Source organism: Periplaneta americana, chromosome 9 (genome assembly GCF_040183065.1).
Source record: "Periplaneta americana isolate PAMFEO1 chromosome 9, P.americana_PAMFEO1_priV1, whole genome shotgun sequence".
Lineage (NCBI taxonomy): Eukaryota > Metazoa > Arthropoda > Insecta > Blattodea > Blattidae > Periplaneta > Periplaneta americana.
The window spans coordinates 75,698,739-75,716,889 of NC_091125.1; the positions used below are offsets into that span (position 1 = coordinate 75,698,739).

Sequence of the window (18,151 nt, forward strand, 5' to 3'; positions counted from 1 at the left end):
CGGTATTGCCTCACGGATTGAATGTAATATATAACACACAAACAAACAAATACAACCACACAGGCGTATACAACCTCAAATGTAACACTTGCAACAACTTCTACAGTACATAGGACAGACAGGCAGATCATTTCAAACACGTTACAAAGAACACATCACAGCCATAACAAAATTACAAAACACCTCCATATATGCAGAACACATCACAAATGCCAACCACACCTACAGAGACATCAACACAGACATGGAAATACTGCACATCCAACCAAAAAGCCAGAAACTCAACACACTAGAACAATATGAAATATATAGACACACGAAAATACACCCCAACGATATTCTCAACACACAACTCAATTTCAAAACACATACACTCTTTGACTCTACACTACGAACGCACCCTCACAGGAAACAAGAGGCGCTAAGACCAACAACGACCAGTTCTGAAGATGACCCAAAATAGGTCGAAAAATGTTAACAAGGTACGTTGAAATTTAACACAAGAAAGTTCTTATCATACATATTCCGAAGTGATACAGTGTTAAAAGTTGTCTAATCAAGATGTATAATATATATAGTTGAATAGTTTCATATACCTATGTTAAGTCACCAACTATAAAAATTTATTACCGCGTCCGCAAATATTTTAATGCTTCTTTAGTAGATTATTCAAGATAACTTTCACTAAAGAGGTTTTTACTTTTAACTGTTTCATAAAAAATTTTTATTATTATTATTATTATTATTATCATCATCATCATCATCATTACTGTCATCTCCGCCATCACTGCAACCAAGATTATGAACATACGTTTTGTTTTTCAAATATTTCATTTTAGCTGGATTTACTGGTATCGACCATTTGTATTTACAACCAAGTGCTGGAAGGATACAAGGTCGTCCAATTTTGCCAGTCTTGAAAGTAGTGTGCGTTTATAAAGCACTGTATGAGTATTTGCACTGAACCACAAGAGGGTCCTGAATTTCAATAAGCTGGTGACCTACTGAACATGTTCGAAGAGAACTATGTCAGGTCAACAAAATCTTCACGATTCCTGGGAAGTACAGTGAAAAGTTTCTCATATCGAATAGTCTCCACCAAATTAAACCAGTCTTGAGGAGTGTGTATCTCATTCATGTGTCCTCTTCCTTTTTTCTATGTGACTGAAGTCCGTGTCACATGGAAGGAATGTATGTTGTATTTTGTCACAAAACCGTCGCTGGACGAGATAGAGTCATAGTGACAGAATAAAAAAGTTTTTGTTCTGACCTTTGCATCCATCACTCCACAATATCAACTCTTTCACAGGAAGAATCTTATTTTTGCGAAGATAATTGAAGTCTTTCAGAATGGCAGATGCTATTTCACAAGAACCACGCTAACTTGTCCTTCAGCACACATCACCATAAATAAATCATCAATAGAGCACACATGCACACACTCATTGTATAACCATAACTGCCTCTGATAGAATGTCTGAGAATGACTTAGGTATTGCACAGATAATGTTTGTTGCATATCAAATGTGAGAACTTCAATAAATAAACTTTTATCTTTGGATTTCTTTACATCTGCACGCAAATGTGCATACCCGTTATCAGCTTTTCGGGCATGCATTTCCTTTTGTGTCAAAAGTTTTGATCTCTGTATTTCTTGTAAGTTCGGGTCACTTAATTGAGCTGTCAACTTGTCACACGTAGTGCAATCTGTACGAGGTGTCCCAAAACTTAAATTAAAGTCATGAAGGAATATGCCTCTGTACATCCATGCCTTCACAGGGATTTCCACCTCCTCCTTATAGAGTTTATACATTTTATTCAAGTTAAGAGTAGGAGATAGGTAAGCTCTTTGTGGATTATCCTGTCCTGAATAGTGGCTTATGGACGTAAGGAAACTTTTTGATGTGATTACGCACTTCCGCCTTTTTTTTTTCTTGAGGTACAGCTCTTTTTACATATTTGCCTCGTTTATCCATCAGAATACTTGGGTCATCGGCTTGCACGCTTTTCTGAATCTTCTGCTGACGTTTACTGCTTATCTGAAATAATGTTTTAAAGGCCTCAACACATACATTATTAATCACGCCATTTTCTCGAACACTATACTTAAACTGTTCTCTGGGATGCATTCTTTCTGCTTCTGTAACTTTTCTATTGCTGTTTGGTATTATCATAAGAAATATACAAATTTTGCTTGTCATATGACCCAGACTTTTGAATTTTTCATACACTGTCTTCCTGTTGGCAATTTTCAGAAAACATGTTATTACAGCTCGGTTCCACAACTTCTTTGCTAGGAACTATTTTCCCCGTTGTAGATACATACTCTTCAAAATTGTTTCTCTGTCACTTTCTTATGTTTTGCTTCCATGTCTCAGGAGTTCGCCGTTTCCTATTACCAGTTCCTTCTTGCAAATCTTCTTCTTCTGCTCTTCTGAGTATCACTAACCTGTAAATAAGTTTTTTTTCTATAGTTCCATACCACTAAAATAAGAAACGATAGTTTTTTTATATTATAATCTGTCACTGGTTAGGCTACTACATAATAAGATCTAATAAGAGGATAATAAAACTTAAAGAATAGAGAAAATATGGCTACTTTTCCTAACCTATAAACCCATGTAATATAAAACACAATAAACCAAATGAAAATTAACTTACTTATCTATTCATTATTATCAATGTTGACTCCTTTTCTGTACATGTAGAGGCACACAAATCTCCATTTGGTACACAAGTCTGCATCTTTTTTCATTGCAGCCAGAAACATACAGTATAAACACAACACGCATCACCTAAATAAGTATTATTTCCTTTCTCTGAATAGCTGGGTGTCGCATGGTAAATGCATAGCTTCCTATGGGTCGAAAGTGTTGCCTGATACAGATAGTACCTTTATAATCTTAAGTATGGCAATCATTTAAAGTTGATTTTACAGTTAGTGTCTTTCTATTCGTGTACACCAAGTACTGAGCCAAACAAAAAAATATATTTTACAGGCTTAGAAGGGTACTAAGTCAAACAAAATGGCGGAACGTTTTTTATATGTAAAAATACATACAAAAACATGTTTAACTCATTTGTCCATAAAATAACAGTTAATACCCTTCTAATACTCAACCCTTCAATTGTCGTGTATAGATGTTGGACCGGAATGAAACCGCGCAAACTAATAATTCCTTTCAGCTGATTTTCTTATGCATGTCTCCATATACTGCAACCATTCTGCGTTAGATTCCCACATTTGTACGCCATTCTGCAGTCAAAGAACGAATTGCAGCACGCCGTTCACTTTTGGACGGTTCCATCTGGAATCATTGTTCGCTTTTCTTTCTTCTTTTGTTCGGAGCAACGACGATACTATGCCAACTACCAAGAGAAAGTCTATAATCATTCATTGTTGCCAATACACTTAAAGCGAACTCCGGAAGTTACCACCACATAGTAGACCTCGGCCGATTTCCATTTGAACTAATCAAACACACATACCTACATTATATAAACCAGTTACTGTAACGTATATATTTTATAATTCGTTATTATGTTGTATCAGTCGCCAACAAATATCCCACCTTTTTATGACAAGCATCATACCGCACTTACACATATCGTGTAAGCGTAAAGTACCATATTATTGTATCACACCATGTAGTCGACCGCGATGGTCTAGTGATAAGTGGTTTGAAATCAGGCCGAGAACTATGGGTTTCAAAGGAAAAGGAGGGAGGTAAAGATTTGTGTTCCATGTTGTAGATATGTTATATAAAATAACTGTTTCTATTAATATTAGGGAGCCTGACAACATTTTGTAATTTCTCGCCTATTTTGAATTTCGACGTTGAGGCACCTCTGTACTTTGAAACTTCGTTGAATAAACCAATAGTACTACTGCTGCTGCTATTATTACTGCTAAAATTACTACTATTACCACAAGTACAAGGCCTAATAGCACCAAAACTACAACTATTACTGTAACAACCACGATTACTATACCACCACTATTACAACTATTGACACCACCATACCCAACATTACTATTACCACTTCTATCACCACCACTACTACTATTACCACTGGTATAACCACTATTAATACTAATAGTCATGACTAATATTATCACCACTACTGCCAATATAGCTACTACTGTCATTACTACCACTATTACCAATACTACCGCTACACGTCTTCCGTTACTGCTGATAATACTATCATCACTCATAGCAATAGTACTACCACCACCATCATTAATACTACCAATCCTACCACTACTCCTACCGGAACTACTACTACAACCATTATAAAAGACTGCCATTACTACCACTCCTACTACCACTGCTACCACAACTACACTTCCAACTGCTACAACAACTATACTTACCACTGCTAATAATATTACCACCACTACTACAGTAGCAATTACTGACATCAATAATACTGCTATAACAGCTAATATTACTAGCAATCGTACTACCACTACTATCACCACCACTATTGTTACTGCTTCCACTGTTAACACTACTACTACTACTACTAAAGTAACTTCTGCCACTAATACCAATACAACTACTACGTTTACTATTACCACCTTCACTGCTACTACTACTTACGACTGGTACAACTATAATTATTACTGTTTCTACTACTTCCATCAATATTATTAACATCACCACCACCACTACTACTACTACTACTACTACTACTACTACTACTACTACTACTACTACTATTACCATCACTACGACTACTATTCCTACAACTACGACCACTATTACTACAAATACTGCCATTACTACTACCACTGCTACCACCGTCGCCACTACTGTATTATTACTACTACCATCATACGTACCAATGTCACCATTGCTGTTACCATTGTCATTGTTGCTGTCATTGCTGTTAACACTTCCACTGGTGCCAACATCTTCTTTGCCATTGCGCTGCTGTAACCATTGGTATTGCCACTGGCACTGCTGCCACTATTGTATTTTTCACTACCACTGATGTCACAATTGTTGTTGCCACTGACACCATTCCAGTACCACTGCCACTGCTGCCACCATTGCTGTTACTACTGCCAGTGACATACCCGTTTCTGTTGTCAATGCCACTGCTGCCAACATTGCTCCTGCCACTGCCACTGCTGCCACTATTGCTGTTGCCACTGCCACTCTTGTAATCACTGATGTTTTAAATGTCACTGCTGCCACCATTGCTGTTGCCACTGCCACTTCTGCCACGATATCTGACAAAACTACCAAAATTATTGTTACAGAACCCATTCCTCCTTCCATTTCTGTTGCCAATGCCAGTGCTGCTATCACTGCTGTTGGCACTACCACTGATGCCAACGTTACTTTACAACTGCCACTGTTGCAACCACTGCCAATGTCATCGTTACTTTTCCAACTCCCACTGCTGCCACCATTTCTGTTGTCATTGCCACTGCTGAAACCAATGCTCTTGCACTGCCACTGCTCCAATCATTACCTATACAAGTGCCACTGCTACCACCATTGCTGTTGTTACTGCAACAGCTACCCCATTGCTGTTACCAATGCCACAGGTATCAAGTTTGCTGTTTTCACAGCCACTGCTACCAACATCGATGTTTCCATTCTCACTACTGTTACTCTTGCTGTTGCCACTGCCACTGGTACCCTTGTGACTTTTACAAATGACACTGCTGTCACTACTGCTCTTGACACCGCAAGTCCTGCTATTATTATAGTTACAACTACCAATAGGCTTACTGCCACCATTTCTGTTACCACTGCCACTGCTGCCATCATTACTGTTGCAACTGCATTGCTGCCACCATTACTATTGCCAATAGCATTTATGCCACAATTGGTGTTATCACTGCTAATGCTGCTGCCACCATTGCTATTGCCACTGCCACTACAATTGCTATTGCTACTGTCACTACTGCCACCATTACTATTGACACTACAGCCATTGCCACTGCTGCCGTCATTGTTACAACTGCAACTGCTCCCATTGTTATTGTTACCAATGGCACTGCCACCAGCATTACTATTGCCATTGCCAATGCGACTAATACCATCATTGGAATTGCTACTGCCACTGCCGCCAGCATTACTATTGCAGCACTGTTGCCACCAAAGCAGTTTCCACTGGTAGTGCTGTTGCTATTGCAGTTGCCAGTGTCACTGCTAAAACCACTGATTTTTGCCAATGTCACTACTACCACCATTATTATTTCCACTGCTACTGCTGCCACCATTGACACTGCTTTTACCGCCACTATTACTTTCCCCACTGCCACTCCTATCACCTTTGCTGTTGCCAGTGCCACTGCTACCATAATTAATTTTACAACTGCCACTGCATCCTCCATTGCTGTTGCCGCTACCACTGCTGCTAGCATTGCTTTTGACACTACCATTGCTGCTATTGTTACTTTTACAACTGCAACGGATGCCAAAATTCCTGTTGTCACTGCCATCTTTACTGTTACAACTGTCACTGCTGCCAACATTCCTTTATTGCCACTGCTGCCAACATTACTGTTACAACTCCTATGTTACCATCATTACTGTCGCCACTACAACGTCTGCCACGATTATTATTGCCACTGCCACTGCTGCTACTTTTTCTATTCCACCATTGTTGCTGCCATCGTTACTATTACAACTGCCACTCCTGCCATCTTTACTGTTACAAGTGCCACTGCTGCCACCAATTTTTGTCACTACCACTTGGCCATTATTTCTTTTTGTCACTGCCACTGCTTCCACCACTATCGCTATCATTATTACTCTTAGAACTGCCACTACTGCCACCATTGCTGTTGCCACTGCCGCTGTTCGATAACCCTCATACTTGTTCGATTGCGTCCAAATCAAGACTACGTTCTGACCATTTCATTTCGTTAACTCTACTTCATCGAGGTGTACTACGTATGAGAGACTGTCATGCATTAACAAAGCATTATCTCCGACGAATGGTGTGAATGGTATTACATATTCTATGATTTCAAAATTTTGGCCGACCAAAAACAACCAAATGTTACGATGTTGTAGCAACAACCGAGGACCCCTTAGTGGTCTGCGGGCATGCACATTATCTTCCACCGATCTTATTAGTAGGGTTCACTCACTAATATTAACCTATTGGATATGTTTGATAGCATTTCTTGCCCCAACATCAATAGAGGGAATGTGTTTTTTGAAAATAAATAAAATAATCATCATGTTCTGACGTGGGACATTTTCTCCCTGAAACAGGTCTTTCTATTAATCCCCCAGTTTACAGTACCCATTATACTATACCTCCGTGCATAGGTGTATTGAGTATGTAGAGATTTATTTCAACATATCTTAGCTACTGTCATCCTCAGTGCCACTGTCCTACTGAGTTTTAATATGTTCTTTTTTTTTCTTCTTTTTTTTTATACAAACGGCAAGAAGTGAGCAATCTCGGAGAAAAACCCAATTAGATAATCGGCGGGATTCAAATCCACACCTAAGCTCAAGCTCGGCGCACCGCTAAACTATGTTAGTGGTATCACAGCCATATCATATATAATATATTCATACCATATATCATATCAAATCGTATCATATATTATATCACATCATCATAAAAATAGGACGTCACTACCACATTTTACTACCCACATATATCATCATATTGTCATTACTATTAAATCATAGTATATCATTAGAAATATCACATATTATATCATTATCATCCTCATCACAATAATACCGCATCACCTTCACCATAATATACTGTGTGTTCATTTCAAAGTCTGTCATGACGTCACTGTTGTTGAGTCACCGATTTGAAGCGAGTTTCACCTTATATGTCAGAGAAGTTGCCTATTATTCAAGGCGTTCAATCTGAACTTGAGAACGTGTACTGTATAACTTGAACGTCGCAGCAACAGATGGCGATCTGTACGGTCTGTGTGCTACCATAACCTCTTTCGAACTGTGTTTTGCGCGGGCAAGTCGTACGGAGGGTACGGCAACATTCCACAACACAAATCAAATGCTCCGTATCCATGTTGACCGTCGAAATTAATGTCAACAAATACGTAAGTAATCGTCTTAACCCTCTCCCCATATCCCGATAGTACGTGTTTCCAAACAGTTCACATTCCTGACACTACTGGCGTTACCGTACGTATCGGTACGTACTCTTCAGAATGAACGCCGTACTTGCTAGGCAACTTCTCTCGCTCATAGGTGATACGCCTCTGCGGAAGTGTAGGAAGATTGGATTCTCTAGGCTCATCGGCTAGCCACATGACGGCATACAGCGAGCCATGACACAATTTGAACAGAACACTCAGTATTATCATCATCACAAAGATTTCATATCAAGGTCATCCTCATATCGTGTCATCATTATATCGCATCATAACCACCATCATACCGTACGATCGTCACCAACATCTCGTCATAATCATCACCGTATCGTGTTATAATTATTGTATCGTCTCGTCATCACTATCCTATAGTGTGATCGTCACCATAATATATCACCATAATATCGCATCATCGTCGCACAATATCGCATCAAAGTCACCATAATAGTATATCATTGTGGCTTTAATATATCACTGTCACCGTAATATCGTACGTCGACACCACAGTATCTCACCACTGTTATAAAGTTTTATCATCGTCGTATCATCGTCATCAAAATATAGTATCATCACCACAATTTGGAATCATCACCATAATATAGTTTCATCATCACCATAATACTCCGTTGACATATCTTATTATCGTCACCGTAATATCGTATCATCATTCCCATAATATCTGCAATGCTCGGGAAAAGTGACACAAGTCACTTTCCATAAACCTCTTTTGATAATTTATTGACAACTTACGGAACATCTGCTCGCTTGGAAAAAAATACATAAGTATTTCTCCCATTACAATAATTCATAGAGGAAAAAAAATCAAATCGACATAAACCAGTGTAAGTTGTCAATAAATTATCAAAAAAGGTTTGTGGAAACTGACTTGTGTCACTTTTCCCAAGCACTGCAGATATATTGTCACCATAGCAATGGTATTATGGTCACAAAAATGTCGCATGGTAATGCCATCACCATAATACGGGATCGTCGTGACCATAATATGAAATCATCTTCACCATAATTCGTCATCGTAATATGCAGTCGTCACCATATTATAACATCGTCACCATGGTATAGTATCGACACCATAATATTCCTTCATCGTCACCATAATATGATATCGTCGTTACCATTGTATGGTATCGTAATCATCATAATATATCGTCGCCACCATAATAAAAATATGGTATCGTCACCATAATATATCATCGCCGCTGCTATAATATCGTGTCATTGTCACCTTAATACTGTACACCAAATTTCATATCATTGTCACGAACTTAATATCACATCATCTTCAATACAATATATATACACCGTCACTATGATATCATACGACCTTCACCATCATTTAGGATCGCCTCCGTCGGTATCATATCGTGCCACGTTCGCCATCAAAGCTTTCTAGATACGTGATACAGTTCTGTAACAAGATTCTTACCCTATGTAGGCCTATATCTCAATAAGCGGTCTTTGGTTAACCGCGTGGTTTCCTACGAGGCAAATGAAGCTGGGCTTCTTATGCGAAACTAGTTTATGTGATACATACGGATCTTGCTACATCCGACCCATTATTTGTTGTTATTTAGTCAACTGTCAGAAGACAGGTTTGAACCTCACAAGTGACACCAATAAGGCATCACTTATGAAGCAACTAAGCCAGGCGATAATGGGGGTAAGGTGACCAGTTCCTTTCCCCCCCCCCTCCATCGCTGACTAGTAACATATTACCCTAATCAGACTTCATTGCCTTCTAATCGTCCGTCTGCAGTTCCTGTCAGGTGCAGATGACTGTGTTCGATATCTCTTAATGATTCTGTCTCATAGGAATATTATGAAAACTTCCTACTTATTTTCCCGTATCGCTCAATATTACTAATCAATATATTCATTTCAGGGCGTAAATGAATAGTCTATCAAACATACTGGAGATTCTAATGGCCATATTCATAGACATTCTGAGCGCGGGCTTCCGGTGGATGATCAGCGAATTAACGTTTTTCGTATTCATAAACCAGTGTTAGCGATATGATATGGTATGAATCCTGTACAAGTAATCAGTCGATAGCCGAGGCTAGTTTAGCACTCTCGTAACGCGGGCTGGCGAAATGTCTATGCATAGCACCCTTAGAGACTTCGAGGATATTAACATGAGACGCTACTCAGCTTCGAGTTTACAGCTTCGACCTTTTATTTTATTTTGTTGTTTGTTATTTTTGTTTAGCCATTGTCTAAGTTTTTCTGGCCGTGTATCCTCTCACTAGGCCTACGTGATCTCCGGACTTAAACACACTACAATTCGTTCTGTAATAACTCCAGCTTCTCCTGTTCAAAACTCTTATCTCTCTGAAAAATAACTGGTTTCAGAATTTTGGCAACCTGCATTTTGTTTCGAAACGGTTTAGGACACTGGTCAACAGTCATTTTGTGCCAGACATAAAAATAACAAATTCTTAACTAATTTCGACCTCTTGAATTCAAAAGTAACGAGAAAAATGTTCCATCAGTTCGGATTTTCGAGATGCACTAATTCATTTTCCATACATTTTATCAAAAAATCACCGTATTTCGTGTGTAACTATTTTGTTTTACAAATATGACGACCCATTAAGTGAAAACAATATTAGTATAAGTAGGCCACCATGTTAGAAGCACTTGTAGAAACGGAAATTATTTTATTGCTCTTTTACAAGTCTATTTTGAGGGGGTGAAACATGTTCGCAGTATGAATTCGCATGAGTTTACCTGATTTTACTTGAGATGTGTATTCTTTCACTGTGAGCTTTAATGACATTACTGTAGTTTATATTTTGCAAGAGACCACCCTGTCAAAATCACTTCTAGAAGCGGAAATTGTTTTATTGTCCTTTATGGTTCCATTTGGAGGGGGAGAAACAGGTTCGCCGTATGAAATCGCTTCAGTTTACCAGGATATTTCCGTGACGTTAGAATTCTATGTAATACGTGTATTTCTTTTAAAGTGTGCTTTAATGATTATATTCAAAGTACGAATGGTTTATATGTGCCAATTTGAAGATTGTAGCATTGCTTCTTGGAATGAATTAGGCTACACAAAATGCATTCTGTGCGAATGGGACAGTTGCGCTCGAGATAAGCATTATAAAATATAAGTATGGCCAACACGACAATCATTAGAGCCAGGGAAAAAAATATTATACATCAAACCCTTGTACCTCAAAGTAAAGTAATTTTACCCCCTTTACACATTAAGTCATGGTTAATAAAGAATTTTGTTAAAGGGATGAATCATGAAACTGAAGCACTTAAACATATCCAGGAAAAATGTCCTGCTATTAGTGACTCAAAAATAAAAGAGGGAGTTTTCAATGGACCACAAATTAGAGAAATAATGGACAATCACTTCGACTCTTTGTTGAAAGGAAAAGAGATCGTATTCAAGAAGGTGTATTAAATTTTCTGGGTAACCGTAGAAGTGAGAACTATGAAGAACTAGTGCAAAATTTCTGTTGGCGCATGAAACTATGGGTTGTAACATGTCCCTGAAAATTCACTTCCTTCACTCCCATCTTGACTTTTTCCCCGAGAATTGTGCTGATTTCAGTGATGATCTTGGTGAGCGCTTTCATCAAGAAATTTCAACTATGGAAAAAAAATACCAAGGACAGTGGAGTATCAATATGCTAGCAGACTATTGTTGAACTTTAGCCCGTGATGTACCTGATATCCAGTATAAAAGAAAATGCAAAAAAAGACAGCTGTAATCTTCTGAACAGTGACTATTTAACCTTATTGTCATTATATAAAGCATTATTTTGAATAGATATAAATTAAAAAATTTCTTAAAAACCGTAACCAACAACTACTGTTTTATATTGTCATATTCGTATTCAGTAGGTTCAAATTATATATAAAACATGTATCACATGCTCAGCGCAAAAAAAAAGTTAAAATATGTTACGCAGTGGGATTATTTCAATCAGTTAAGCAAATCTTAATTCGTTATTGCAATATTTGAGTAGTTCGAGTGATAGTTACAACATATGAAACATAATAAACTAAGATCAGATTGGTCGTCGGCATAGTCTTGGATTAACGACAGGGACTCCTGACGCTAGCTTATGCTGAGGCGTATGTTATAATCCTTCTTTCCGAGGTGTTCTGCAACTATAAGGCGAATGAAAGGTAATATATTGAACTTAAAATTGTTTAACGACACATTAAAAGTGTTAAAATTTTTACAAAAAGGTTATGTACCTTAGACAGACGGCCCGTTTCGACGCCGGTTCTGCGTCATCTTCAGTGTCCTATGAACTAATTTATTGCGATTCTTTGAATACATTTCGCCAAATAAATTTTTCTATCATTAATTCTATCGACGATAGTTAACGCAGTAATATATACAGCGTTGTTAAATAACGTATTAAAAATACCAAATAAAAAAAGAAAACAAGAACATTACAAAACAAAAACAAGGAGGAAACAAAATCTTCGAGTTGCTGCATTTAGCTGGTTTTATCATCGTCAATAGATGCTTCATGGTTTTCTTTTATAAACTTCTTTTGGTTGCCGTACAGCTCCATGACTTTGGAAGACCTATTCACTTACGCTTTGCTTAGTTACGTCATATAATTTAGTCAAATCCTTCTTATAAACGTTCCGACCTCAAAATTGAAATTAAATACAACTAAACTAGCAGAGTCAAAGAGCTCACTTTCCAGTGAAAATTTCTAGAGAACTGGTAACCAGTCAACCAAATCTCTGGATTGTAAATGAGTTTATGAATGTTCTCTTATGTGGAGTGCTCTATAATGTAGTGACCTAACACAATTTGATAATAATTTTATTATTGTTATTATTACAACAGTAATAAGCGCCTTTAAAATAAAATCGGGTCTAGCTTATTACCTCATTTTTTTTTTCAAAAGTCTGGTTCTTAAGCAATGAATTCAGCAATATTCTAACCGTTAAATTGAAAACGTCGCTAGTCTAATGACGCTCTTGAGTCTCCAGGGTCTTGAAGTCGAAATGGGGACAGATTAACTGTGTGCTTCGGAACAGACATATGATGGTAGTGCTCCTTGTCAAGTACTCAGGACCTCGAGCCCAATGCTTCTTATAATTTTGATTCGGCGGTTTTAAACATCTCTTGACCGTTTGATCCCAGACTGATTGTCGCTCATATCACCGACATCTCAATTGGACTTCATGTCTCTAGTCGACAACTTCATGTTTCGAGCCCAATGGAGTAGTATTTGCCTGTTATTTCTCGGAAGACGATTTGAAGTGTGTCACGACCACTTACGAAGTGATTGCGTTATCTCACTGACTCCGATCTAGGATTCCGAGGATGGAGACCGGTGAAAAGGCGTCTCCCATGACAATGTAGGGACTGTGGTTTTAAGTGAATGTTTGATCAAGATGATCGTGTCTCATGTCACCGCCAACATTTCACATGTTCAGGAATCTTGTTAAAGACTCCTGGCTTCGAATCCACTGGAGAGGCAAATCCTCTGCTTACTTAAGGACCGCGTCTAAAGTGTACCACGACCATTTGATCCCAAACTGTTCGTGTCTCATGGCACCACCGACATCTGAACTGAATTTAAGGGCTTCTGGGTTCGAATCCAGTGGAGGGGCGTATGACCTGCGTTTAAAGTCTGCCATGACTGTTGGAGCCCAAATCGATCGTGTCTTACGTCGCCGACATCTAAAGGCTCTGGCCGAAGACTCTGGGGTTCGAGCCCAGAGGAGGGCCGTGACGACGCAATCAATGGCCGCCGCGGTGCTCCGCGAGCGCGTCCAGAGGGAGGACAGTAGGAGGGGGGCGGCCGCGCTTCATGAACTCGCGGAGGAGGCCTTGAGAGCGTTCGGCACGGCCCGGCGCGTGTCCCCTCGCCCCCCCGCGGCCCGCTCCGCGAGTAGCCGTGCCGGCAGGAACGCAGGCAGTGGTGTGTCTCGGAGCGGACGGTGTGGAAGACTCGGGATCTCGCGTGTGTGTGTGTGCTGAGTCTGTAGCGGTGCCGGCGCATATCGCTGCGGCCGTCATGTGACTTGTGCGCACATGTTCTGCCGCTAGCCACGTGGCCGCCATTCACTCCCCGACTCTCAGACCGACAGCGCGATGAATGCCGCTGCGTCTTCCATACTGGTGCTGGTCCTTCTGCTGCAGCCGACTCAAGGTAAGCCGAACCCGCGGGTCGCGGCCCGACTTGCCGACTTCGAGTTGCTCCAACAGGTTTCTCGTGCCTTCCCTCGGCCGGCCGGCAGGCGATGGGTTCAGTGGACGCTAGCGACTTGGCTTAGCCGTGCCGTGCCGAGCCGGCGCGAAAAACTTTTCTTCTCCCAACTTCCCAAACAACACCACGCTCGACGCGCAAAATTTTTACAGCTGTTGCTCTGTGTTGTAAACAACAGTTTTGGTTAATTTAGAACAAGTGTTCTGCCAAATTCCGCCCCCCTGACCCCTACCTCCGTCGCCGCCTCCACGTGCCGGCGGCTTATTTATAGTAAGTACCACTCCATTCAGACCGACTCGTATTTGTACCCCCGGAGAAAATAATTCCGGTACACTAGGTTCAACGTCCTGAAAAAGTCGACGGCAATTCTAAAACGGCGCCGGTGTGCCCCCATGTGCGGCGGGGCCTGCTGTCAAGCTGACAGCGCTCCCGTTAATTGCGATGAACTCTGAACGCGGCTTTCCCAGTTGCCGAAAACGACTCGGATTACACGCGACCACGTGAAGAGGACGATCTCCGTGTAAATGTTTCTCTTTTGCAACGTGTTCTGACAGCCCAAACTTCTACCGTTACTCCGTCACGAGAGAAAATTGTGGCTAGACGTCATAGGTGATCGCATTCCTCTGCTTCAAATTATTACAATGCTGTAGTCGCAGTGTCGTAAAACAATCGCTCTACTGTGCATTCGATTACCGCGAGAGAAGCGTCCGCACGACCCAGTTCACTGTCACACTTTGAGATTTGTTTTATTTTTAACACAGTTGTCAAAATAGAGTATGCAGATTCAAAATCAGAATTTTCCGCACTAAGTGTTAATATTGGCTTCGACAAAAAGTTTCTGAAAACCACAGTATTATCTGGAAAGATGTTCCCACGTGATTTAAATTGTTTTAGTAAGTAAAAACACGTTTTGAAAGACTATGACATTCCTTTCGATTACTCGTTCATGTGTGCAAAACACTAACATGGATGTTAATAAATTGATGAATTCCGTTCAAATATGTTTCATGAGAGAAAAAAAGTTTTGTAAGTGAACATACAGAAAGTAAGCCAGTAAATGTTTAACTTTGGTTGATTTATGGCAAACCGTAATGCAGAAGTTAATTTCGATCTGACGTATTCTACGGAAAGTAAAGTTTCGTAAAGTAATATTTAGAAGAATGTATATGTCGCTTAATTCCATATTTTCGTTCACTTTTCTTAATTATTACCGTTATAGTCTCTAAATAGGCACATTTCTTCTAATATTCCATTTGCAGAAATGGATATTCGAAACTGTATGTTATACATTTTTATTTCGTTTCTGCTGAACTACAGTACGCAAGATTTTTAGCAAGTACTAGATTCTATAGCAACAGTGTATGATTCATGGAAAATAATCTTTCGCTTAGGTAAATAATCGTGTATTTCGAGGTTTGAAACAACAGATTTATGACTAGCGTTGTTAATAAGGAACTTAATCATCTTTGTTCATTTTTAAAGTATGAGTGACTGTAGACTTCATAATGTTTGTTGGACACACTCACATCGAGTAAACTAAGACAGAAAAGTTTTGTGAACGAGTGCGTAATGGCAAGATGTTTAAACTTTCTAGTGTTTATATTAGGGCCATCTCCAGAACTGAATTAAGAGTTGGTGGGAAAAACTTTCGACCTTTGAAACGTTTTTATGAAAGAGAAATGTACCCAACATTTCGGAATATATTTCATGTGTCAGTAGCACAGTAGGGAGAAATAAGGTCATTGACCTCCACCTGGCGAGTGGAAAATAGTATCATAACTTCCATAATTGCAATACGAAGACAGTGATGTGTGACTTTTTAAGTTATTTGGAAATGTAGAGGAAACAATACTACTGCCCTTGTTTCATGAAGAAACTGGCAACTAATTTCGTGTAAGTTTCGTACTTTAAAACTTCTTGCAGAAAAAATGTGTTTCGTAAACTTTACGGTAACAATTCTTTTGTTAGAGGAGGTGAACAGTCTTGCTGATGACTAATAGGATTTTAACTATTTCCAGTAGGAAGAGCTACCCTTCCGAACATTTACCAAGTGGTACAGCATACGACTTGAGTTGACACTTTACCGGAAGTCAAGATTCAATTTGTTTCTGCTTTAATAAGTCGTTCAAGGAAAGGATTACGTTTTATTCTTCCGAAACTGAAGTACGATAAGTACAATGTATATGTTGTATTTTTAAGAGATTGTTGCTGTATTTTTTTAGTAAGTTGAGAGTGGTACGTTGATTTTGTAAGACTAATACAAATAAATTAGTAAAATCAGTAATATTAAGGTAAAAGTAATACTACAAGAGTCGTATATATAGGATGAACGTAAGTAACTTCATTAATTTGAGGAGGTTATTCTTTGAGATATTTCAAACAAAACACCTTAATACAATTTTTATTGTTTTTGATTTCTTTCCGAGATAAAAATTGTTTTATATTAAACATTTCATTGTACCAATGTAGTATGATAATAAATGATCTTACAGAAATTTTGCGTTAAATATGCAGAAATTTGATCCGAAAAATGTAAATTTTAAAAGACCTTTTCAGAAAAGTTACATTTGTTCGTATTAAATTCCTGCACATTTAAAGAACAAAACTAAAATTCCTTAAAAAATTCATTATCATAATAAACTGCTCTCTTAAATTGACTGAGCATATCGGGAATTAAACCAATGACTTTCCCATAACACGCTATGAAATGTTTCATATAGAAAAATTTTTGTTTCGAAAAAGAAGCAAAAATGAGCAAAATTATATGAAACTTTTGTCTTTGAATGAATTATCTCAAAGAATAACCCCCTGAAATTAATGACATTAGTGACATTACTTACGGTTCAGCCTATATGTGTGTGTGTGTGTGTGTGTGTGTATATATATATATATATATATATATATATATGGGTATAGTTTATTTACAGTATACGAGTATGTAACTACTTTCTGGGTTAATTCTGACTCATGAAGTGTTTATACCTGTGTATATATCCACGTGTGTGTCTATATATACTTACTGGCTTTTAAGGAACCCGGAGGTTCATTGCCGCCCTCACATAAGCCCGCCATTGGTCCCTATCCTGAGCAAGATTAATCCAGTCTCTATCATCATATCCCACCTCCCTCAAATCCATTTTAATATCTTCCCATCTATCTCGGCCTCCCCAAAGGTCTTTTCCCCCTCTGGCCTCCCAACTAACACTCTATATGCATTTCTGGATTCGTCCATACGTGCTACATGCCCTGCCCATCTCAAAGTCTGGATTTAATGTTCCTAATTATGTCAGATGAATACAATGCGTGCTGCTCTGCGTTGTGTAACTTTCTCCATTCTCCTATAACTTCATCCCTTTTAGCCCCAAATATTTTCCTAAGAACCTTATTCTCAAAAACCCTCAATCGCTGTTCCTCTCTCAAAGTGAGAGTCCAAGTTTCACAGCCATACAGAACAACCGGTAATATAACTGTTTTATAAATTCTAAATTTATATATATATATATATATACATATTATATATATACTGTATAAATATACTGTATATATATACTCTATATATACATAGATAAAAATACATACCGTTATCCAGACGAAAATTTATATGTAAAGTTTATGTCCTCTGTTTTAGTTATATAATATGCTAGTTTCAATTACCAGCGCTTTTCGAATCCTATATTATTCAGTGCGGCTGAGACAAGACTATGTCCATGATTAAGAACTGAAATATGTATCATATAAAATGAATGTCAGTGGAACATTTGCTAATACAAAATTATCTGGTAATTATATGTACTATTGTAGATTGTTGACCTAT

At 38.6% G+C, this 18,151-nt stretch overlaps 1 protein-coding gene across 1 annotated transcript in view; it reads left to right on the plus strand.

The window, feature by feature from the left end:
* The first annotated feature begins 14,038 nt into the window (after window positions 1–14,038).
* Window positions 14,039–18,151, plus strand: part of Fs (Follistatin) — a 502,124-nt gene continuing 498,011 nt past the window's right edge. The window contains exon 1 of the mRNA XM_069835112.1: window positions 14,039–14,280. Coding sequence (XP_069691213.1) covers window positions 14,223–14,280 — 58 coding nt within the window. The 5' untranslated portion in view covers window positions 14,039–14,222. The remainder of the gene's footprint in view (window positions 14,281–18,151) is intronic.